Below are 23,793 nucleotides of genomic sequence, written 5' to 3' on the forward strand. Positions count from 1 at the left end.
TTGGATGAAGGTACAATAGGAAACAGTAATAAGTTCAAGAGCACTGGAGTGCAAAGGTGGTTAACGATTTGTGTGACAAATGAGGGAAAACAGCAAGAAATATCACATAAACAGTCTCTGATATACACACACATACTAAATGACACAGCAAATGGACACAAATCCTTAAACTACACACATACATCACTGTTCAACATGCAGGAAGTATTTTACAAAAGAAGGGGCTGAGTTTCCATGCTTTGTTTTAGATAGATAGATAGATAGATAGATAGATAGATAGATAGATAGATAGATAGATAGATAGATAGATAGATAGATAGATAGATAGATAGATAGATAGATAGATAGATAGATAGATAGATAGATAGATAGATAGATAGATAGATCGATAGATGACTTTATTAATCCCACAAAGGGGAAATTTCATTTATCTGTGGCAGCAACAAGACATTCAGAAATAATCTATATAATATAACATCAATAAAGGACATCACAAATTACATTTATATTAGATAATTAAAAATATTACTAAAATTATTATGAAAAATTATTATCAAAAATGAGATTCTTATTAAATAAAGAAATAAATATTAAATAAATACAACTGCAAAAGTGTAAAAAAAACATGCGGTCTGCAAAACATGTAAACTGTAAAAAAACATTACAAATTTTTTCAAATTACAGTAATAACTAATGAAGTTCACACCAAAAACAAAAAAACATACAGGTACGTACAGGTGCATAGTTTATTTGAAAAATAAACTTTATGTTTTGTTAAAAAATATGATTTAATGGGAATTTAAAAATGATTTAACCCCAAACTTCTTGATATTGTAACAATGTTCCCATCTTCTTGATTTCCCAACTTTCCTCAAGTAAGAGGCATTTTTCTTCAGTGTAAACACTGCCCTCTACTGGACAGAATCCTGCATGGCTTCCTGTGATCTGCTTACTTGGCCACATTGATTCGATTCGCGAAGTTTTTTGAAGAAGAAAAAAAACTTTGGGAATGGGACACAACCCTCCGACTAACACTCCAACACAGTAGATGGCGGTACTGCACCTTGGCGTTGGTGCCTCCCGCCGAAGAAGAAGAAGGAGTAAGGCACAAACAAACATGTCTGACACGCCGGATAATGCACCAAAACGTAAGCTTTAGTTTCAACGTTTTTTGTTTATTTTTACTTTAAATTTGTTTTTAACTTTTTGAAAGCGTCAGTATTTCTCTGCATTGATAAGAATAGAAATGCTATCTAAGATGTTGTGAAAACATGAGCATAAAATTACAAAATAGCGCAGTTTCTTCCTGTGTGTATCAATCATGGCTGACCGTCCAAACCAAAACCCATTTAGATTTTGAGTTGGTATGTATTTATAAATACGAGCATGCTGGGTTTTGATACTTTTCTAGACTGCCCAGGAACTGCGAGTGAACAAGCAGGAAAGGCTGCATCATGTCAGGGCTGTCCCAACCAGAAGCTGTGCGCCTCTGGAGCCGGAAAAAAACCCGACCCTGGTAATATGATATCTTAACTTAATCTTTAAATAAATACAAAAATTAAGTTCGGTAAAGTTAGAAATATATTCACAGATTCGGACTTCCGGCCTCAATATAACTCTTCTGATAAACGTTCAAATGTGACAGCAAGTATCTAAATCCTTTTGTATTAACCCAGAGAGTGAACTACAAATGTATTTCAAAAGAAAATATATCGTTTTTTGCCTTTTGATCAAAAGGCACAGAGGTTGCACTTTGTTGACGGTCCCTTGGGAGCCGCCTCGCTGCCTGCATATACACCTCGAAGAGAACAATTTTGATCAAAAGGCAAAAAAACGATCTTTTTTCCTTTGAAATGCATTTGTAGTTCACTCTCTGGGTTAATACAAAAGGATTTAGGTACTTGCTGTCACATTTGAACATTTATCAGAAGAGTTATTGAGGCCGGAAGTCCGAATCTGTGAATATCTTTCTAACTTCACCGAACTCAAAAATTATCTACACCACAAGATTAGCAGTGGAATTAAAATTATTCACCCCAACCATTTATTTCTGCCCTGACTCATCTCAGCTATCGGAGAAATAGGAGAGAAGCTTTCAAGTGTCAAACACAAGATCCTTGTGTTGTCTGGGAAGGGAGGCGTGGGGAAGAGTACATTTAGTGCTCAACTGGCCCGAGCCCTGGCAAGCGACGGCACCAAGGAGGTAATCTTTGATTTGTTTTTTTTATTTATATTTCTAGTGATAGTTACTTAAAGGGCCTATGCAAAGCTTTTCATAACCCTTTCAGAGTAAACTATGTCCATATACAATACAGACCAAAAGTTTGGTTACACATTCTCATTCAAAGAGCTTTCTTTATTTTCATGATTATGAAAATTGTAGAGTCACACTGAAGGCATCAAAACTGTGAATTAACACATGTGGAATTATATAAATAAAAAAGTGTGAAACAACTGAAAATGTGTCATATTGTAGGTTCTTCATAGTAGCCGCTTTTTGATTTGATTGCTGCTTTGCAGACTCTTGGAATTCTCTTGATGAGTTCAAGAGGTGGTCACCTGAAATGTTTTTCACTTTACAGGTGTGCCCTGTCAGGTTTAATAAGTGTGATTTCTTGCCTTATAAATAGGGTTAGGACCATCAGTTGTGTTGTGCAGAAGTCAGGTGGATACACAGCTGATAGTCCTACTGACTAGACTGTTAGAATTTGTATTATGGCAAAAAAAAAGCAGCTAAGTACAGAAAAACGAGTGGCCATTATTACTTTAAGAAATGAAGGCCAGTCAGGAAAATTGGGAAAACTTTGAAAGTGTCCCCAAGTGCAGTCACAAAAACCATCAAGCGCTACAAAGAAAATGGCTCACATGCATACCGCCCCAGGAAAGGAAGACCAAGAGTCCCCTCTGCTGCGGAGGATAAATTCATCCGAGTCACCAGCCTCAGAAATCGCAGGTTAACAGCAGCTCAGATTAGAGAGCAGGTCAATGGCACACAGAGTTCTAGCAGCAGACACATCGCTACAACAACTGTTAAAAGGAGGCTGTGAGAATCAGATCAGATGACCTGGCCTCCACAGTCACCGGACCTGAACCCAATCGAGATGGTTTGGGGTGAGCTGGACCGCAGGGTGAAGGCAAAAGGGCCAACAAGTGCTAAGCATCTCTGGGTACTACTTCAAGACTGTTGGAAGACCATTTCAGGTGACCACCTCTTGAAGCTCATCAAGAGAATGCAAGAGTGCGCAAAGCAGTAATCAAAGCAAAAGGTGATTACTTTGAAGGACTTAGAATATGACATATTTTCAGTTGTTTCACACTTTTTTGTTATGTATATAATTCCACATGTGTTAATTCATAGTTTTGATGCCTTCAGGGTGACTCTACAATTTTCATAGTCATGCAAATGAAGAAAACTCTTTGAATAAGGTGTGTCAAAACTTTTGGGCTGTAAAATATATATATATATGCACTGTATATATATATATATATATATATATATATATATATATATATATATGCACTGTATGTGCAGATGGCTCATACCTGCCTGCTGCCATGCTCCTCAGCATTCTCACCTGAGTTAACCAGATGATTACTGAAATGTTCTTAGCAGGTCCTTTAATGACAGCAATGAAATTCAGTGGAAAGTTTTTTGGGATTAAGTTAATTTTTACGGAAAAGATGGACTATGCAATTCATCTAATCACTCTTCAAAACATTCTGGACTATATGCAAATTGCTATTATAAAAACTTAAGCAGCAACTTTTCCAATATTTATGTAATTCTCAAAACCTTTGGACGCGTCTGCACATACCTAAATGCACTGAGTTGCTTCCATGTGATTCGTTGATTAGTAGTTTACGTTAAAGAGCACTTGGACAGATGTGCCTAATAAAGTGGCCATGAGTGTGTATATTATGCTTAAAGTAAAGCAAAATAGCACACATTATTAATTTAAAAAAAGTTGTAAACTTAATAACTACACGAAAATAATAAAGTGAGGATTTCTACTAAATGAAGGTGAGACGAGATGAGCCCATAATAAAAAGAGTTCCAAAGGAAAGATTTATTAGAGTAATTATTAGAAATGTTTTAAAATATGGAAGTGTTTGGCTAATAAAAGAAGAAATATAAATATATTTTGCAACAAGACTTTTTAGTCTTCCTGCTAAAGTTTAAATTAAAGAGTCAGCTAATGTCTCATATTATTCTCTCCTGTCTATTGTATGTATAATTTTACAAAAAAATACTACTTTGGTCTAATGAGCTGGACTTTAAGTTTTAACTAAGAAAATATGACTAGGTAAGATTCAATTAATGTAATTTATCTCCAAACTTCATCATGTATATGGATACTTACAATAAAGCAGGTACCGTAATTTTCGGGCTATAGAGCGCACCTGATTACAAGCCGCACCCTCCCAATTTAATGAGGATTAACTACTTTTTTCATACACAAGACGAATTTGTATACAAGCTGCATGTTAAGAAGATTCCACTGGTGCCTCACTAATTAGCTTGTCCCGAACACAGTTAGACCACGGCAGTCTCAGAGTGGGAGGAGTAACCAGTAGTTTAGCCTATTTATTTGAACACACCCACATCTGCCTAACAGCATGGAGCGGACATCAGCTAACAGCTCCCTCAGTAATGGTGAGAAAATTCATACTCAAATTCCCCACTTCCCATGAGTCTTAAGGGTTTAAGGCGGGGCTAACCCCGGGTTCGCCACACTCTGTTGTAGATTGAGGATGTATATGTGCTGAAACCGCGCGCGTGTTTAAGAAGGAGCAGGGAGCTGCAGCGGAACGCGAGAGCAGCTCTCCCCTCCTTCCGCCTGTGACACGACAGTAACACGGCAGCAATGTGGAAATAACGGGGCTGGATGAAAAAACATACCATTAAAAGAGAGCAGCAGTGACTTTTAAGAGCGCGCGGCACGTGCTCTACGCGGCGGGCGCGCCTCGTTGCCAGAAATTTCCTTCCACAACAGTGAAGGACACTTCTGGCATGCAGCAGACTGGCTTTTCCAAACCCGTTGGTGATGGTGGATTTTTTTCACACTGCTTTTAACGATTCCTTTTTACTTGAAAGCTGCGTCATATTGTAGTGGCGGTCATGTGCACGTTGTGTCTAATGGCACCAAAGGATTGTGGGATGCGGCTGAGCATGGGTGTTTCTTTTATTGCACCATGACTGTAGTGTCTAAGAGCTGAATTGAGATCCATGCTGTCTGGCTGCTTGTGTGAGTGTGAAAGCAATCGCGCTTGTTGCTTGACACAGAACAATGCAGGCAGTCTCCCCTCTGAGACTGTCGGAGCGTTCCTTGCGGCCATTAAATAAAAGCCAAAACTAGCTGCGTCATTGAATAAGCCGCAGGGTTGTAAGTTCGTCACAAAAGTAGCGGCTCATAGTCCGGAAAATACGGTATATACCCACTCTAAGCCTCTTTTCTTCTCCCAATTGTTCTTATGTGAAAAACATACAGTCAGGGCCATAAATATTTGGACAGACACAATTTTTCTTATTTAATTTCTGTACATTACCACAGTATATTTTAAATACCACAACTCAAATGCCATTGAATGCAGACTTTCAGATTTTATTTCATGGGTTGAACAAAAAGATTGCATACAAATGTGAAAAACTAAAGGCCTTTTTTTAACCACAATCCCTTCATTTCATGGACTTGTAAGTAATTGAACAATTGATTTCCATGCTATTGCATGGGGAAGTGTGGGCAATTCTACGGTGGCCCAGAAGGGTCACAACACAAAACATTAACTTAGACAACACAATAACTTACCTCAACACATTAACTCACAACACATTAACTTACCACACAATACATTAACTCACAACACAACACAATAACTCACAACACATTAACTCACTCACAACACAACACATTAACTCACAATGCAAGTAAAGCTGCAATTGAAATGCTTTCATTCTGAAATTTCCACTGGGCTGAGCGGCTAGCCGGCTACCTACGCTTACAGAAAGTAACGTCACAGTGAGCTGTGAAGGGAGCACGTTTTATCTACGAGAGAAGCTGGAGTAGCCAGATGGGGCGCTTTTGGTTCTAAATTTGCGGGTAAAAATGGCTTTGAGCGGTTTTAGGGTTGGTTCGGCAGGTTTTTTCCCTCATAAATATAGGAGTTCTATGTACTGAAGCTCCGTGAACGGCAGAGACACTTAATGGACCGGGCTCTGTCATCTAACCTGTTGTTGGGGGTGTGCAACGCCCCACTGCCTCTTAGAAATTGTGTGCTTTAAAGCTCGATACCGCTGCTGCGTGTGGGCGGAGCTACCAGCTAAAGTAATCATCTGATCGCCACATGGAGCGGTGTGTATATCAATGCATGTTAGACACGGAGACTGTGGAGACATCAGGTTTATTATTTTGAAGATTCCTACTTCACGTTTCCATGTTTGAGTTCATAAGATCATCCCAGAGAAAGTCTCTGCTTCAACCCCCGCAGTGAAAGCTGCGTCTTATACTGATGCCCGTATCTCCATCTCTCTGACAGAGTTTGAAGCCAAAGCTCCTCCTCTGCCTCTCTACCTGTTCACCTGTTCATATCCTCTGCAGCTGAGAGTTGTTTTTCCCCGCGCTCCTCAGTGTATTCTACACAGAGAGCGCAAAATACAGTCATCATAGCAGCAGGTTGACAAGATAGTCGGGGCGCTCTGGCGCAAGCGCAGCACAAGGATGAAAGAGCCGCAGTAAAGGCCTGGCAGAGCATTCAGAAGGAGAAAACCCAGCATCTGGTGATGTCCATGAGTTCAAGACTTCTGGCTGTCATTGCCAACTAAGGGCTCATCTGCTTTCATCAGATTGATTTTTGTTTTAGAGATTTTAAGAATTGTAAGAAGAAGAAAAAAATAACGTTATCAATATTTTGATATAAGTTTTTTTTGTATATAGAATGCTTTAATCAACCTAAGTTCTTTTAATTTAATCTATTAATATAAACCTATTACATGTTTTGTAGTTATGAAGTCTATAATGATATTTTTAGATTATTAGATAATTAAAGCAAACATTTTATTAAAATTATTTAGATTTAATTTCATCTTAATGTCACATTAAATAAGATACATATGCAAAGGCTTTTTGAACAATGAAATTTAATTATAAACCACTTTTCATACAAACATATTTAATACAGTCTGATTTACATAACCCAAGGGCAATAAAATACCACCACACATAATTTATAAATACAAAAAATATAAATATAAATGAAAAAGAAGAAATAAGCAATTTCAATTTCAGTAGAATCGTAACAAAGTAAAGTAACGGTGGAAATGAACAGGTATTAGGGTTGGGCGATGTCCCCTAATTTGGCCGTTGACGATGTTTGCTGTCAACCATCGGGATGGACGATGACATCGTCGGGGGGGGGGGGGGGGGTATTTTTACATTTTTCGTTCCTATATAACTGCTATTCGTTATTTTGCTTTTTCATTTTATTTCCCAACTAATGGTTAATCCGCGATGATCCAGTATAAACTGAGGGAAGTGACTTTAACAGAAAAAGTAACAAGCAAAATAGAAAAGTAGTCCGCTCCCGCACTTAACTAGCGAAGTGGACCGGCGGAGGGCGGATTTACAGCTTTATGTTTGATGGGAAGGGGGGGGGGGGTACATGAGCGGTATGTGTGGGAGATTTAAGACTGCGATCCGTCCCGTAGCTCCAAAGCTAATGTTGTTAGCCCGTGTGTTAGCATACTGCTAATCCTGGCTACGTTCAGAAAAAGCACTGACCACACGGATTAAAATTCAAATGATGAGCGAACATGTGTTTCATAATAACCGTAACATTATTAAAAGCACGTTTAGAAGATCGTCTCGTATTTTACCGAGCTGACATGTCAATGTATATAGCCGCTCGGCGCTGTTATCGTTTTGTATTGAATTGTTACCTTCAATAAAGTTTGGAAAAAAAGCCGCTCGGCGGAAGTTGTATCCTCTTCCGGTTTTCAAACTGCGCATGTGCGAATACTGCGCGTGTGCGAATGATTTATTCCGACCGAAATTGTGACCTTAGTGAACGTTTTTATATTCTGAAAACATTTTTCTGGGCCCATGTACACGGTTGGATTCTAATCCGACCATTGATCCCATCAGGATATTTTGTACATGTAACCGCGGCTTATGGTGTCGACGCGCAACGTGGCGGGGGCGTGGCATCACGATGGTGGTCTCTCCATCGGGATGTCAGTCACCCATCACGATGGACGATGATATCGTCCATCGGCACAACCCTAACAGGTATTATTAAAAAGCTAAATGTGTAAAAGAAAATAAAATAAAAAGATAGAAACCTAGACCGACTGATTGTGGTAATGGGTGTTTTTTTATTTTTTAGGACTTAATGCTGTGTTAGGCTTTATGTTAGTTATTTTCCTGCTGCTGTGTGACTGCTCTCGTTACATCTGTTACATTGGCTGCAATCAATGCCCACAAGGTTTTTGGTTTTGTTGAGCTATATTTGCACAGAGTTGAAATAAATTTCCCAAAATCTAAAGTTTAAAGTAATTGAACTTCTAAGAATACTTTTTTGTTTTTTGTTTTTTGTTTAGATTTTGTTCCTATTATTATTATCAGGTCATTTACTTGGCACTCAGCGATTAAATCAGATCTCATTTACATTGTTCTTTATTTTAATGTTCTATGCTTAACCTGAGATGCTCACAAACCAACAGGGCCCTTTGAATGTTTTTTCTTTTATTGCTTCTTCAACCACCCAATTAAGAGAAGGAAGATAATGACATTTATTAAATTTACAAAAGCCTATATTGCCTTACTTCAGGAAACACCCGTCAACCATTGAATCAAAAAAACTCTAGGGACTGGGTGGGTCGCGTCTTTGCCTCATGTGACAATAGCCAATGGCAATTCTAATTCACAAGCATTTACAGTTTAAATGTGTTAAAGAGCACAACATGGAAAAAAAAGTATTTGAAAAAAAAAACAGAAGTCACCAAGCGAGAGCAATGAGTGTATTATAAGAAAATTCAAATACAGTCTTGCCACCCCACAGAAAACAAAGCATGCACAAAAAGAAATTAAGTTGTCCTATTTCAAATGGAAGTTATCCATGTTATCTACCAGTTTGTAAGAAAGACCTTCCAGTTCAGCTAGTTTACCAAGGTGGTTGTTCCACAAGGAAAAAGGGGGACTTCTACTGCAGAAAAAATGTGTTTATGACCCAACATTAAAGCTTTCTGGACCCATTCAGCATAATTCAAAGGAAGGTTATCAAATGGTGATGGGTCACCCAAAATAAAAAGCGCCTGAGAGATGGTCTGCGCATCTTTTTTCTGTTCTTTTTCCTGTAGATAATATAAATGTATATTTTATGTAGTATATGAAATATATTTTATGCTGAATTGACAGTGCTGATCTTTATTGCATAAAAATTAAATAAGATTCTAATGAGAAAAAAAACTCAAGAGGAGAAGCTCATAGGTCATTAGGCGACCATTCCACAGTTAAGTGCATTTTAGGTTCCCACTGTGGAAATTATTACAAACCAGAAACTGAGGTTCCGAGACTTTTAGAGGGTCTGCATGGTAAAATATCTGAAAGATGGGTAAGATAAGAGCCATAAGGAGGATCTTTAAACCAGTTCTGCAATTTTGCCAATTAATCAGGATGTGATTTTATACAATATGTTCATGAGCTAAAACATACAGGTTGTAACTAGGGTTAAACACATTAAATCTGTTGATGTTTTAAATTGTCAGTTGGAATGAAAACTGAACAAATTTGCCAGGCACAGTAATGGATTGTTTTTTTTTACAGTCAATACTGATCTCAACAAAGGTGGGCAAGAATGATGCAGATTGTTTTGTTTTTTTAATCCTTATGTCTACTAAAAAACTTGATTCTACAAGACCAAAAAGTTAGTTTAACATAGGTTTTCTAAGCAAAAACAACGTTCTGCCTACATATGTCGACGCTTTTTAATCAGACGATATTCAAATATTTGCTGATTTTGTATGACTTTGAAAAATGGCATAAATTTAGTCACATTAGATGTAATTTAATAATTTTTTATCTTGTTTTTAGGTAGCGCTGCTGGATGTGGATATTTGTGGTCCATCCATTCCCAGGATCATGGGTTTAGAGGGAGAACAGGAAAGTTCTTTCCATATGTAACTTTTTTGTACAATCATAATATTTAGGTACAATTCATAACATTTAGTTACAATACATAACATTTCATCATCATCATCATCAGCAGCCTGTCACGCCACTGCTGGCGGGTGGCCTCCACATCTTACTCCACTCATCACGGTTTTGGGCACTCTGGGTCCACGTGCTGCCTGCCTTCTGCTCGATATCATCTCTCCATCTTTTCTTCGGTCTTCCCCTTCTTCTCTTCCTGTCCCACGGAGTCCATTCTGTTGTTTTCTTAGCCCATTCGTGGTTCTTCATTCGGGCTACATGTCCTGCCCACTTGCCTTTGGCTTCAATCACTTTCTCGATGACATCCTTCACCCCTGTTCTTGATCTTAAGTCTTCGTTCCTGACTTGATCTCTCCTCGTAACACCTAGCATTGATCGTTCTTTTTCTTTTCTTTTTTGATCTCTCAGAAACGTGCTGTACTCTTCCAAGCAGATGTTACTCTCTCGTCTATACATAACATTTAGGTTCAATAAATAACATTAAGCCACAATACGTAGCATTCATGTACAAATTTTACATTCATCTACAATGCATATCATTTAGGTAACATACATAACATTTAGATAAAATATGTAACATTCAAGTACTATATTTAACATTTAGGTACCATACTTAACATTTAAGCACAAAACGGAACATTTATCTACAATATTATTCTTTTCCTTTTTGGATTTTTCCTTCAGGGGTTGGCACATTGAATTATCTCCCCCCATCTAACCCTGTCTTCTGCATCCCCTACTCCAGTGCTTCTGAATTATTTTTTGCAAGGCCCTCCCTAGGAAAAAGAAAAAAAAATTCGCGTCCCCCACTTACCCCCACCCCACACACACTTGCTACAGTGACAATATATTAGGTAAGTATCTATAAAAATTGTGTAGTAATACCTAAAATTGTATCTTTTGACATTAACAAAAGAAAAACGCATCATAAATCCACTTTCAATAAACATTAACTTTATTTACCCACACAAAAACCCTGTTATAGTATAAAACAGAAAAAAAGCTTTAAGTGCCTGAAATAATAATAAAAAATTTGTCATTCCTTATATAAACTAGAAATATTTTGACCAACTGAACCATTTGATGCTGAGAAAAATATTTCAGTCAATAAATAATATTAAATTTCAATAAATGATCTGAAACATTAACACAGCAGCACCAATATATTTAACGTTTTTAGTCTGAAGAAATAGGTTAAAAAAACGTGCTGATTTTTTTTTCTAAATGATCGTTTTTTTCTTTTATGATCTCTTAAAGTGCTGCTGTTTTCCTGCATTACCTGCTGTCTTTATGTCAAATACTAACACCAACTAAACCACAGGGAGACAAAGAATACATTTATGGAAAATAAAGATACGTCATCAAAATGTCTACAATAGTTGTTACATTATTCGCATGAGCTGAGTCATCTAAAGGCACGCTATGATCCTGGTGTCGCGCAACAGAGGCAGCCTGAGCCCACTACCCCTCCCCTTTCTTTCTCACACACGTGAGCCGCGTGAGACAGGAGCGCGCAGCTGCAGAGATGGCAGTTCACAGGTTTCAGGCTGTTACAAACTCTGTCATATAACAGATAATAGGAAACCAACAGTGGCGCAGATTTTTTTATCCAAGCACTGAGCCGCTGTCACCGCAGCTCCCCTTTTGCGCCCCGAGCAATATTACCTGTGCCTAAAACTGCTACTACTGTGCACACCCCCGGCATCGCATCACCCCACTATTGGAGAAGCACTGCCCTACTCTAAACACCAACTACCTTCATGTCTTTGTTCACTGCATCCATAAACCTCGTCTTAGGTCTTCTTCTAGACCTCTTGCCTTGACTCAGCTTTTTTCTAAGGTCAAGGTCAGGTTTCAACCTCATAGATCATTGAGAAAAGTCGTAATTTTACTAGAATAAATTTGTAACTTTATTAGAAAAAGTCATAATTTTTCAAGAATTAATCTGTAAATTATATTAAAATCTCGTAATTTTACAATGAAAAAGACATGCTTTTTCAAAGATTTTAGTGGTTGTTAGCCTCCATCCACAATCATCTTCTGAAGATGCCTGCAAATTGTATTTAATGTTTTTATACTTATGATAAAATAACAAGATTGTTTTTTTTTTTTCTGTTTATATTTTTCTTGGTATACAGCCTTTTGCCTCATCAATTTCTGACTTCGGTCCCATAGATTCTCATTCTAGAACTTTAATTTATAAAATATTGACTTTGTTACACACAATTCAATGGGTTTTGTCTCGTAAAAATTGACTATTCCTCATAATTTCACAACTTTAGTCTTGTAAATTTTACACTTTTATTCTTATAACAGCTTCATTCTCGTAAAAGTATGAATTTTTTCTAGTAATTTTATGACCTTTTCTCATAACTAGGACTTCTCTCATATTTTATTACTTTATTCTAGTAAATTTATTTATTTATTTATTTATTTTTCAGAGTCCCTAGTCTCAATCCAGCATTTATGACTTTCCTCTTCTCTCTTTCTTTGAACTCACCTTCCTCCTCTCCTTGACCAACAGTATTCTAATTTCTACCAGCACCCTTTTGAATTTTTTACTTTGAAAAATTCTTTATCGTTTTAAACAACTAAAGTGTCGTCTATGTTTATGACTGATACAGGTTCACCAAAGTGGGAATGGCTGGTCTCCTGTGGTGAGTCTAACATTTTTACATTTGCTGAAGTGTTTTTAAGAAATCAGTATTTCTGGATTTATAGTGTCTGGTTGTGTTTGCAGTATGTGGAGGACAACTTGGCAATCATGTCCATCGGTTTCCTCCTCAGCAGCCCTGATGACGCTGTGATCTGGAGGGGTCCAAAGAAGAACGGTGAGTTCAAACACATGTACGACTTTTGTGTTGCATCTTCCAGACTTTCCAACACTGAGCCCCAGTGTACTTTTTCCCCCTCCTTCTTTTAGGGATGATCAAACAGTTTTTACGGGATGTGGACTGGGGGGAACTAGATTACCTCATTGTGGACACTCCCCCTGGGACCTCTGATGAACACCTGTCAATTGTCCAGTATCTCAGCTCCACCCATGTTGATGGAGCAGTCATCATTACAACACCACAGGTGGTGAAAGGCAGTCCCTGCCACAAAGCTTTCCTTTTGTCTATCGTAGCTGCAGTCAGCAGGCGACACATGCCTCATCTTTTAAAATGAAAAATTGACAGTTGGGGGGATCACCACTATCTGCAAAGGGAAATTTCACCTCTCACCGCTGGCTGCATCAGTCACTCTGCACCGTTTGTACCTGTCTGGTGACTTGGAAAGCGAGCATGCTTCGTTCGCTGACATCTTCTATGGAATTACATAAATGCCAATAACTGAAAGGGCATGAAGACAACTAAGCGGGCGTATTTTGAAACTGAGTGAGTGAACATTAAAACCGTGTTGGCACAATTCTAACCAGGCGACCCCGTATTTTACAACTGAACGGCTGAAATCCTAACTGAGCAGTGATCCTGCTCGGTCAATTCTCTTTTGCGCCCTCACCTGGATTTATGCTCAGTGTTAAGGGGGCGTTTTTGTCACTTGGGGGCGGTATTCAGGGGTGTGTTTGTCACTTGGGGGCATGAACCTTTCTGGTTGATCTAATTGGCTAAAATTTGCATGTCAAGCAGTGGGGCGGGACTTTCATTTTGGGGCTTTAATAGAAAAGGAACAGTGGCTGTAACCTGGATTAAAAGCATTGAAACGGTAACGAATGCAGTGAATTTCACAGAGAAAAACTTAGAGCACAAAAAAAACCGCTGCACTTTCTTACCTTGGTTTTGGGTCGTTCGTTAATGTTTTAATCCACGTTACATCCGCGTTTTTTTTCTATGAATGCCTCTAACAAGGGTGGGGGGGGGGGGCGCAAACAAGTTTGACACAAAGAGCTGACATTTTTAACTGTGGTAGTCAAAGAGCCACACCATACACTGACCTGCCAGACACACACAAGCACACAAATAAAGCAGTTCGGTACCAAAGCTAAAACCATATTATTTCTCATAACCCTCTCCTCTCCTTACAACAGTGCTGGATTACACGGGGCCGTTTCAGTTTTGAGTGTTTTTTCTGTATTTAACGTTAACACACATACCGGTGAAACATGCACGCTGGTGTGTGTTTAAAAAAAGGCAGCGAGCGCAAAACTGAGTTGGTTGTGATTTATTTTTTCAGTCATCCATCAGAATTTAAAATCCATCAAAGTCCTCATCTTCTGCATCTGAAACAGCTGGACTACATCTCTATCAAACACGCCGGCTTCCCTTTCCTCATCATCAGAGTCTGTCTCTTTGCTGTGCGGCTCCAAAGAACAGTGAAAGCAGACACCTCAGGCCAAGTTTAAGTCTTGCAGTCCCAAAGTGTGGCGTAACTCGCCGGCGCTGCGTCCCGGTAAGGGGGGAGGATGGACAGCTTTTCACGGTCATCTGCTGGAAGTGGAAGTAGCAGCGCTGAGCCTCGAGTCGATCTTCCAACACAGACCTTTCCTTTTCCGCGGAAACTCAGCTGCTGCTGCGTCTTCTTGTCTTGTCGGAGTTGGTTTTCCAGCATCCTCACTTCCGAACCATGGATTCATTATTTTAAATTCTCTGGTAGCTGTTCGATAAGTAGAAAGATCTTCACAGATTCGGACTTCCTGCTTCAATAACTCTTCTGATAAACGTTCAAATGTGTCAGCAAATATCTCAATCCTTTTGTATCAACACAGAGAGTGAACCACAAATGCATTTCTGAAGAAAAAAGATCGTTTTTTTTGCCTTTTAATCAGAATTGTTCGCTTCAATCTGTTAATGCAGACATGCAGCAGCCGGCTGTCAAGGGAGCGTCAACAAAGTGCAACCTCTGTGAACTGTGAAACACCACTGTCTAAAAATCAATAATCTCACAGAAAAAAATCATAAAATTATTATAAAGCATATATTTGTTACAATACATATTTTGTAGGAAGGCCCATCTTTATTTGATCTCGTTTGATATACTTTTTCAAATTTTAATAGATATGAATCATGACTAAAGTTATAAGTAACTTGACATGACATTATTGTCATACTAAAATAAAGAATGTCAATAGTTCACTTTGTTTATTTATAGGAATTTTTCATATTTACAAATGGATCAGATTCGGTCAAAAATCCTGAAAAGCTCTGAAAGTGCCAGAATTTTTTTTTTGCATAATCTTTATTGTAGTAGGAAAATAAGGTCATGATTAGTCAGTACAGGAAGTTTAGTGTCAGTAACTACAGCATCTTCAAAGCTACTGAGCATTTTTGACCATATCTGATCAATATTTAAATATTAAAAATTCCTAAGAATAAACAACGTGAATTATGACATAATCTTTATAGCAGTAGGACAATGAGGTCATGATTAGTCAGTACAGGAGGTTCGGTGACAGAAGCTTTAGTATCTTCAGAGCTATTGTGCATTCATGTTATGATTCATATCTCTATTAACTTTTAAAAACTATAAACTATAAAATAGAGGTTGACTTTCTAACAAAATTTAGTATTATAAATAATAATGTAGCATGACTATGCTGACGAGTCTTCATTTCCAGTTCATATAAATATAGACATTTATTTGCTTTTTAAAAGTTTATTGATTTTTACAGAATGTTTCACAGAGGTTGCACTTTGTTGACGGTCCCTTGGCAGCCGGCTCGCTGCTCTGTCTGCATTCACACCTTGAAACGAACAATTCTGATTAAAAGAAAAAAAAATGATCGGTTCACTCTCTGTGTTAATACAAAATGATTGAGATACTTGCTGACACATTTGAAAGGTTATCAGAGGAGTTATTGACGCAGGAAGTCCGAATCTGTGAAGATCTAATTTAACCGAACTGCAGCTGCTCTATTCCCGTGTTCCTCCGCGTAGCTGATAGCTTGCAGTTTAAACTGTGCCTCATAATCTTGTCTCTTTGCATTTCCAGGGTTTCCAAAAGGAAGTTGTTCTGCATTATTCACATATCTGCTCCTTTGTACTATTGGGAGGGGGGTGTCTTCTTTCACGTCCTCTCCTCTTTCCGTACCGTTTTCATGCTGTTCTCTCCTAGATCCTCTTTACCGAAGTCACACAACAACACATTAGGGCCGCTCTGTACATTTAGGAGAAAATGTAAGACTTTCACCGTATGGTTGTGAAAGTACTGAATATAGAAAATATGATAAAAGGCAGAGAGCCACATGCAGCTCAAGAGCCGCCTGTTAACCCCCCCTGCACTGAAAAATGAAGGTCCCGCCCCTCTGCCTTGCCGATAAGACATGCAAATTTCAGCCAATCAGATCAACCAGAAAGGTTCCTGCCCCAAAAGTGACAAAAACGCCCCCTTAACACTCAGCGCAAATCCACATGAGCGCGCAAAAAGGAATTGACCGCGCAAGATAACTGCTCAGTTAGAATTGCGCCTGCCGCGGTTTTCAGGTTCACTCACTCAGTTCCTAAATACGCCCGCTTAGTTGTCTTTACGTTTTTCAGTTTTTGTCAGATATGTAATTCCATATCTTCACACATTCAAAAATCAGTTTGCATGCAACATGTTTGAAAAATTCTGAGCCTGATTACACACAGCCTAAAAGACTGATAGCATTTTATGAAAATAAGATTGCGATCATGCAGATAAGGGGCCCCCAACCCCTGAACAATGGACCAGCACCAGTCTGACATTTTTTTACAGAAAAAGATACATAATTGACCTTATTTCTGTCATGTTTATCTGATTCTGAAGGATACTTTATTTTGAAAAACCACTGGTTTCTTTCCATCACATCAATTTTTGATTCAGTTTTGATGCATGTCGAGATGTTTGCCTTGGTCACATGTTTTACGTACATCCATTACCTCCTTAAGGTGTCCACTCCAGCTGGTAATACATAGTATATTACTGCGACATTGAAACCACTATGCTAGCTAAGTAAAAAAGAAAAAAAACATTTTTGTGGAAAGTCTTTTTTTTGCGCAGAGAAGAGCCAATGAAGAAAAACGAAAGAACAGAAATAAAACAGAATAAGAATCAGAAAGCTCAGAAATCAGAAAGCTTTTATTGTCATTGTTACAAGAAACTTGTGACAACGAAATTTCCGGTGCTCTCCAGCTGCCTTAACAATAAAAATAAATAATCTTCTAAAGAACAATAAAATTGTGTTTAACTCGAAATTTACATATGTACAAAGCTACATAACTTTTCTAAATTGCACTATATTGCACATGGGAATTGTTAATATTGCACATTGGCTTCAGATATTGCACGAGTTACAGTTTTTTGTGGGATTCACATTTATTTAGGAGGTTGACTGCAACAAACAAACAACAAATGCCCAACTTCAAAAATCGATTTTCTGTAACAGTTGTTTCCACGAACCAAAAACGTTTTGCAATATATGCAGCAACCAGCTCTCCATTGTTACCAGAACACCCGTAAAGTTTCATATACAGTGGATTAACATCAGTATTAAATTTAACGAACACAATTTTGTTGGTCGTTTTACCCTGTTGTATATATCTCACTATACCAGTTTGGGATGCAAAAAAAGGTCAGGTTTTCAACCTCATAAATCATTTGAATATCATTAGATAACAACTATTTAAATATATGAAATTTGATTAACACATTATCATAACTCCAGAAACTGTTTTTTGGTTACCCGGTTTATTATCTGTAAAGAAAAAAATTGAAACAAGAAGCCCACTAAAGCATACAATGGAGTTTTAGGGCCACCATAAAAACAAAAAACTAAATAAAATTACAGGAATACAGTCCCTGACAAAAAATTCTTGTCGCCTATCCATTTTGTAGAAACAAAAGCCTATAACCTCACTTTTAATGAATCCATTGGTTTTAGAAATGTCTCATATGAAAGCTAAAACCCTCCCAAATTATGTTCAATATACTAAAATAAAATTGCTTCACTGAAGAAAGATTGATCATTTAATGAACACAGAAAGGTCACATTTTGGCAAGACAAAGGTTTTGTCGCCTTGTCATATGATGCACCCAATCCTAGATTACAGCCTCACCTGTGATCAATTACAGGGACTGTAATGTTGTAAAATTGAGAAAAGTCGTAATTTTACTAGAATAAAGTTGTAATTTTATAAGAAAAAGTCATAATTTTTCCAGAATTAATCTGTAAAATTATATTTAAAAGTCTTAATTTTACAGCGAAAAAGCCATGCGTTTTCAAAGATTTTGGTGGTTGTTAGCCTCCATCCACAATCATCTTCTGACGATGCCCGCAAAGTATGTTTTATGTCTTTATACTAATAATGAAATAAATAATGGAGACTCACATCTCAGACGGAAACAGCAGATTGGTTCTTTTTTTCCTTTTGTTTATATTTTTCTTGGTATCCAGCCTTTTGCCTCATCAATTTCTGACTTCAGTCCCATAAACTCTCATCCTAGAACTTTAATTTGAAAAATGTTGACTTTGTTACACATAGTTGCACACTAGTAAAAATTTGAATATTTGTTATAATTTCACAACTTTAGTCTTGAAAATTTTACACTTTTTCAACTTTATTCTTAGAAAAGTACGACTTTTTCTAGTAATTTTACGACTTTTTTTTCCTCATAATTTTATGACTTCTCTCATAATTTTAGTACTTTATTCTCGTAAAAAAAATATATATATTTTAATGGTGGCTCCAATACCCTTTAATAAAATACATTCTTTTAAACTGAACGTATTGAAGGGTGTTTTAGTCTTCTGTCCTTATCAAAGGTAACCTCACATTTCCTGTTTAAGGGAGATTTTTTTTTAAACGGATGTCTGCAAAAAAGAAAAACTTCTTCGTGGTCACGAGTTAATCCCTACTCACTCAAATGTAAACATTAAAAACAAACACAATCACTTTTGGTTTTAAAAACTACTTCATTTTTACTTTGTTATTGCCTCGTGCTGAATCGTCTTTGCCAAAGTCAAATCCTTTTTTATTTGCATCCTACAAATGGATGCTCCTTACAAATGTTGCACAGTTTAAACCTCCAAACAGTCCAAAAGTAAAAATAATGTCTTTCAAAAACGCCAACAATCCTAAACAGTTGGCGGGTGAAACAGCAGGGCTGGTTTGGCATGCTGAAGAACGAGTAAACTTTCTGTGGTAATGCGTTTGATAAAGATAGGTGTTTCTGGTAGAAACTTACAGTAACTCGGAAATAAACTGATACATTTTTGTAGTTAGGCAGGGACAGAGATCGTTTTTTGTTTTTGTTTATTTTATTTATTTATTTTGCTGCTAGTTAGGCCCATCAAAGAGGACATTGACCCAAACAGAATTTCAAGCTATTTGGCTTGTAAATGGTAAATGGCGTATACTTGTATAGCGCCTTTCTTCCTACAAGGACAAAGCGCTTTACAGTCACAGACCCATTCACCCAGTCACACACACATTCACACACTGGTGGCGGTTCCGCTGCCAAACACAGGCGCCCGCCTACCACCAGAGGCAAGGTGGGGTTCAGTGTCTTGCCCAAGGACACTTCGACTCATGGGCGTGCAAGGCGGGAATCGAACCTGCAATTTTATGATCATGGGTCGACCGCCCTACCTCTGCACCACGGCCGCCCTTAGTCTTCTCTAAGCGTTGTGGCCTTGGCTTTTATGGTTCCTGGTTACAGGGGAAATAAAGCAACTTGTTATCAGTCCAGTTTTACTTGTTCTCAATGACCAACTACTTTTGATCAACATGCTATCATTTGTTTGTTTTTCCTGTAAATGAAACTAGCAGCAGTACTTCCTCATTCTTTGCTGTTGTTGTGGTGCCAAGCTCATGCTAAACTCAAAGGGAAAAAATGAGACTGCAGTTCTTTGTATGGTCTGGTTGTTTATGCATTTTATCTATTTTTTTTCTTTTCTGTCTTTTTTTTTTTGCAGGAGGTGTCATTGCAAGATGTTCGGAAGGAGATCAGGTTTTGTCAGAAGGTCAAGCTGCCCATCATCGGAGTAGTGGAGAACATGAGTAGCTTTGTCTGTCCTAAATGCAAGGTTACTGAAAAACACAGCGTGCAAAGAGAAAAAGAAAAAAAAAGTGGGGGGCTGGCTGTAAAGACCTACTCCGATCATCCTTTGATCTATTTTTAAAGTGTTCCCAGTTGTCTTTTCATTATGTTTTTGCTGTTTTTTGCCAAAAAAAAGCTGTGTAGTTTTCTAGGACAAGTCATCTGCAAAGCAGCAGTAGTTCAATAGACAATTTGCCTCAGAGTTGTGGGCGGAGCCGTCAGTCCAAAGCAAGCCAATCCCCCTTCCCATCATCTATTTGTTTATTTGCTCTCCAGCTAGTTTACAGCCCCTTATACCACCATACTAACATGAGCAGTCCAGCAAAAATGGCTAGCAATATTGGAGCTTGCCATTGGTACAGTTCTGATCCTGATACCCGCTCAAACGAGGGAAAAAAAAGACGTACTGGGATCTAGTCGTCTACAAGGGAATGCATCAGAGTGGGGCGGACCAGGGAGCTTGTGGCTCAGCCATCATATTTTCTATGTCACAAAAACTTTCTGTTAAATGGAATTTCTTCGACTGCTCCTGATTCACAATGATTTGAATAACGAAATGCTCAGAAATGCAATTTAATCTTAATTTTATTTTACATTTGTCCTACATCATGAGAAAAATGCCATAAGAACATGTTTAACACCAAAAACCCAGTTTTCATCTGAGTGGGTCTTTTAATAAAAGACATTTAAGGGCAGGAAAGGTTTTCCTTTATCATTTTCACTTCTACACTTTTACATCCACATAAGCTGCGGAAAGAACTTGTTTCTATTGGTAAATCATCTTAAATGTGAGACAATCAACCAAAGATGTCTTTACGTTGAGAAAAGTATTTCACAATCTTGTTAGAGTTGGAAAGCTTTCGATAGAATCATTTTTTCAGGAACTAAAAGTGAGGAAGTTTGTGTGTTTTTTTTGGTTATAATTAATAGTTTGATTGATCCTAGTTTTAATAAACAAAGCACTTTGAAGTCGAGCTCTGAATAATCATTGTTTTTCTAGAACACGTCGCAGATTTTCCCTCCAACCAGCGGCGGTGCTGAGAAGATGTGCGCTGATCTCAATCTACCTCTGCTGGGAAAGCTGCCTCTGGACCCGAGGATAGCTCAGAGCTGTGATGAGGGACGGCCTTTTCTCCGGGAAGTCCCTGACTCGCCAGCTGCTGAAGTCTACCACACAATAGTGCAGAGTAAGGCAATGCCCATTTTCTATTTATTTTTTTGTGGGCTCTGCTGCAGTGGGGTGGGGGGGACAGCAGTAAAGTGCGTTTTTATTTTGATGACTACAATATTATTACATTCTTTTATGGAGGGTAAGAAAAAGAAGTATTCCCTTTAAAGACGGGAAGTGGGTAGCTATTGAGGAACAGCAAGCTGTGTGTCAATTTTTGCTTTCATCAAGGGATTTAACTAGTGAAAATGAACAGGATTTGTGTACAATAAGGGAGGATAACTAAAGTAAGAATTTATATTTTTCTGACTATCGACAGGCATCCGGACCTACTGCTCCAACAGACAGACAGAGCCAAGCACAACCTGATCCAGAAAAAACAGGAACACCTGTGGCATCTACATGCCAGCATAAACTTGTCTGGACTTGTCCCAAAAGAGATCAGGCAGCAGAGTTGATCTGAGGTCACTATTCATGTTGGTGTTTATGTCACTACAAAAGCATTTGGGCAACTGCAAGTCTGTCATTATATTCGTATTATTGGAGCAATAAAAGAATATCAGTCTTTAGGTTGTTTTTTTTTTCCAATCATTGCGCATGAACATAAGAAATGTAAGAAGCTAAAATAAAGTTAAAAATTGTAAAAATGTGATTTTCTTTCTAAAAGTTGAGTCAATACTTTTAGAAGGAAGTACACTGGGGGGGATCCATCCATTATCTAAACGTGTTGAATCCTTTCAGGTTTCATGGGGTTGCTTGAGCCTATCCCAGCCACTGTTGAACAAAGGCAGGTGTATGCTCAAGATTTTTTTGGCAAGTACTCAAGAAAACATTAAAGATTTTTTGGTAATGGAACAAAAAAGAAACAATTGTATAATGTCCAAATAAATTGACAAGGAGCGGCAATGCCCAGGCACCCCGCCCCCTAAGAGAGACTGAATTCTTTTGGCTGACATTTTTTCCAAGCTGAAATGATCAAACAGCAGATATGCGTATTGACTTACAGTAATATTTTTCGTATTTAATTTCTTTTAGTTTTTTCAATACAAAGAGTTATGAAAATTATAGATATCCAGAATCAGATTGATGTTACCTCTTATAATTATTGTGGAGTCTGAGTGAATCGAAAGTGAGGTGAACAATCTGTGAAAGAAGGAAGAGTCGTTAACATTCGGGCCATAGATACTAGTGAGGCAACACGAGCGGTTCAGGCTCACTAAATGAAAATTGGGGACTCAACCAGGTGGAGACGTGGTTTCAACTTAACATGAGGGGCCTCTAAACAGAACAAAAGCACCCCATTCACATGCAGGTGTGCATTGTGAAAATCAAGCAAACAAAAAACAAGTGACTTCTCACTTGTGTACCTGAGTCACAATTGCAGGTGGCCAGGGAGGGGTAGGTGGTCACAAGTCCTAACAGGCCTCCAATTTCCGGGAGCACCTGCGCAGTCACGTGGTTGGCCGTATAACATATTTATATATACTTCAGATATGGTTTAGCAGAGCCATTGATGAGACGAAGAGTAGTTAACATGACGTACTTTATTAGTCTGCTTTGCAACAGTAGTAAATCAGTACTACGGATAGCAGCAGGGAAATTTACAGAAGGAAATAGCTAAATTCACCAAACATTACATCCCCTTTTCTCAGTAATAAAAATAAATAAACGAAGATTATCAACAATAACAAAATTAATGGCTATCCTGGGGGGTATTCCAGAAAGCAGGTTATGCTAGCTCCCACGGTAAGTTTGAGGCTAAAGAAGTGTACAACCACCGCTTTCGGTTCCAAAAACAGAGGTATGTTTCAGGGTATGCATAGTTCCCCTGGCAACTCGTGTCCTGAACATAACCTGGTCTGGAGCAGGTTTAGTTGAAGGTTAGTTTGTTTTAAGAGAGGTGAAGGAGCATGGCCTGTCCATTTGAAGATGGTTTAGTGGATGAAGAAACTCAGATAATACTTTTTCCATCATGAGAGGGTGAAAAGACCTCGTTCGGATGTTGGAAAGATAAACCTTTTTACTTTGATCTTACTTAAGTATTTGCTTTGCTTAAGATGAATAAATTCATTTTAGTTAAGTCAGCTTAAAAATAACACGTAGTTATCAGACATTTTTTTTACTTTCATTTAAATTAATTTAATTAAGTAGGTGTAACTTTGGTGCTGCTGTTAGATCGGCACCGCAAGGAATTGTGGGATACCATCCCTTTGCCTGTGTGGACGGATTTAGGTTTAAGTGTGGATTTTTGACCAAATGTGTTTAGTTATTAAGCTGTTTTTACTGTGTTTTGCCCAGTTATTTGTATTGTTATATTTAATTCTTTCTGCACCATGAGTAAGAGGGAGGGAGAGGATGATGAGTTTATATAGCACCCCTAATGTGAAATGGTGTAATGATAAATTCAGAGATGTGGTATATGGT

The 23,793-nt window shown here is 38.0% G+C and overlaps 1 protein-coding gene across 2 annotated transcripts; it reads left to right on the top strand.

Moving 5' to 3' along the window:
* Positions 1-1,018: 1,018 nt before the first annotated feature.
* Positions 1,019-21,938, top strand: nubp1 (nucleotide binding protein 1). Of its 2 annotated transcripts, XM_023957687.1 has the most exons (10): positions 1,019-1,148; positions 1,412-1,516; positions 2,070-2,203; positions 10,086-10,154; positions 12,830-12,862; positions 12,946-13,036; positions 13,129-13,283; positions 20,077-20,187; positions 21,202-21,388; positions 21,689-21,938. In XM_023957687.1, exons 1-10 carry the CDS (start codon positions 1,049-1,051, stop codon positions 21,736-21,738), a joined length of 1,035 nt encoding a protein of 344 aa, XP_023813455.1. In that variant the 5' UTR covers positions 1,019-1,048; the 3' UTR covers positions 21,739-21,938. The 2 variants fall into 2 exon arrangements, with proteins under 2 accessions (XP_023813455.1, XP_023813456.1); XM_023957688.1 differs by lacking the exon at positions 10,086-10,154.
* Positions 21,939-23,793: the final 1,855 nt, after the last annotated feature.

Source organism: Oryzias latipes, chromosome 8, assembly GCF_002234675.1.
Source record: "Oryzias latipes chromosome 8, ASM223467v1".
NCBI classification, from domain to species: Eukaryota; Metazoa; Chordata; class Actinopteri; order Beloniformes; family Adrianichthyidae; genus Oryzias; species Oryzias latipes.

What these genes read in the sequence shown, in the direction of transcription:
- nubp1 (XM_023957687.1), top strand. Translation starts at nt 1,049, where the DNA reads ATGGCGGTACTGCACCTTGGCGTTGGTGCCTCCCGCCGAAGAAGAAGA. An exon ending in GGAATGGCTGGTCTCCTGTG is followed by an intron (nt 12,863 to 12,945) that starts GTGAGTCTAACA and finishes TTGTGTTTGCAG; the next exon opens with TATGTGGAGGACAACTTGGC. An exon ending in GAGGGGTCCAAAGAAGAACG is followed by an intron (nt 13,037 to 13,128) that starts GTGAGTTCAAAC and finishes TCCTTCTTTTAG; the next exon opens with GGATGATCAAACAGTTTTTA.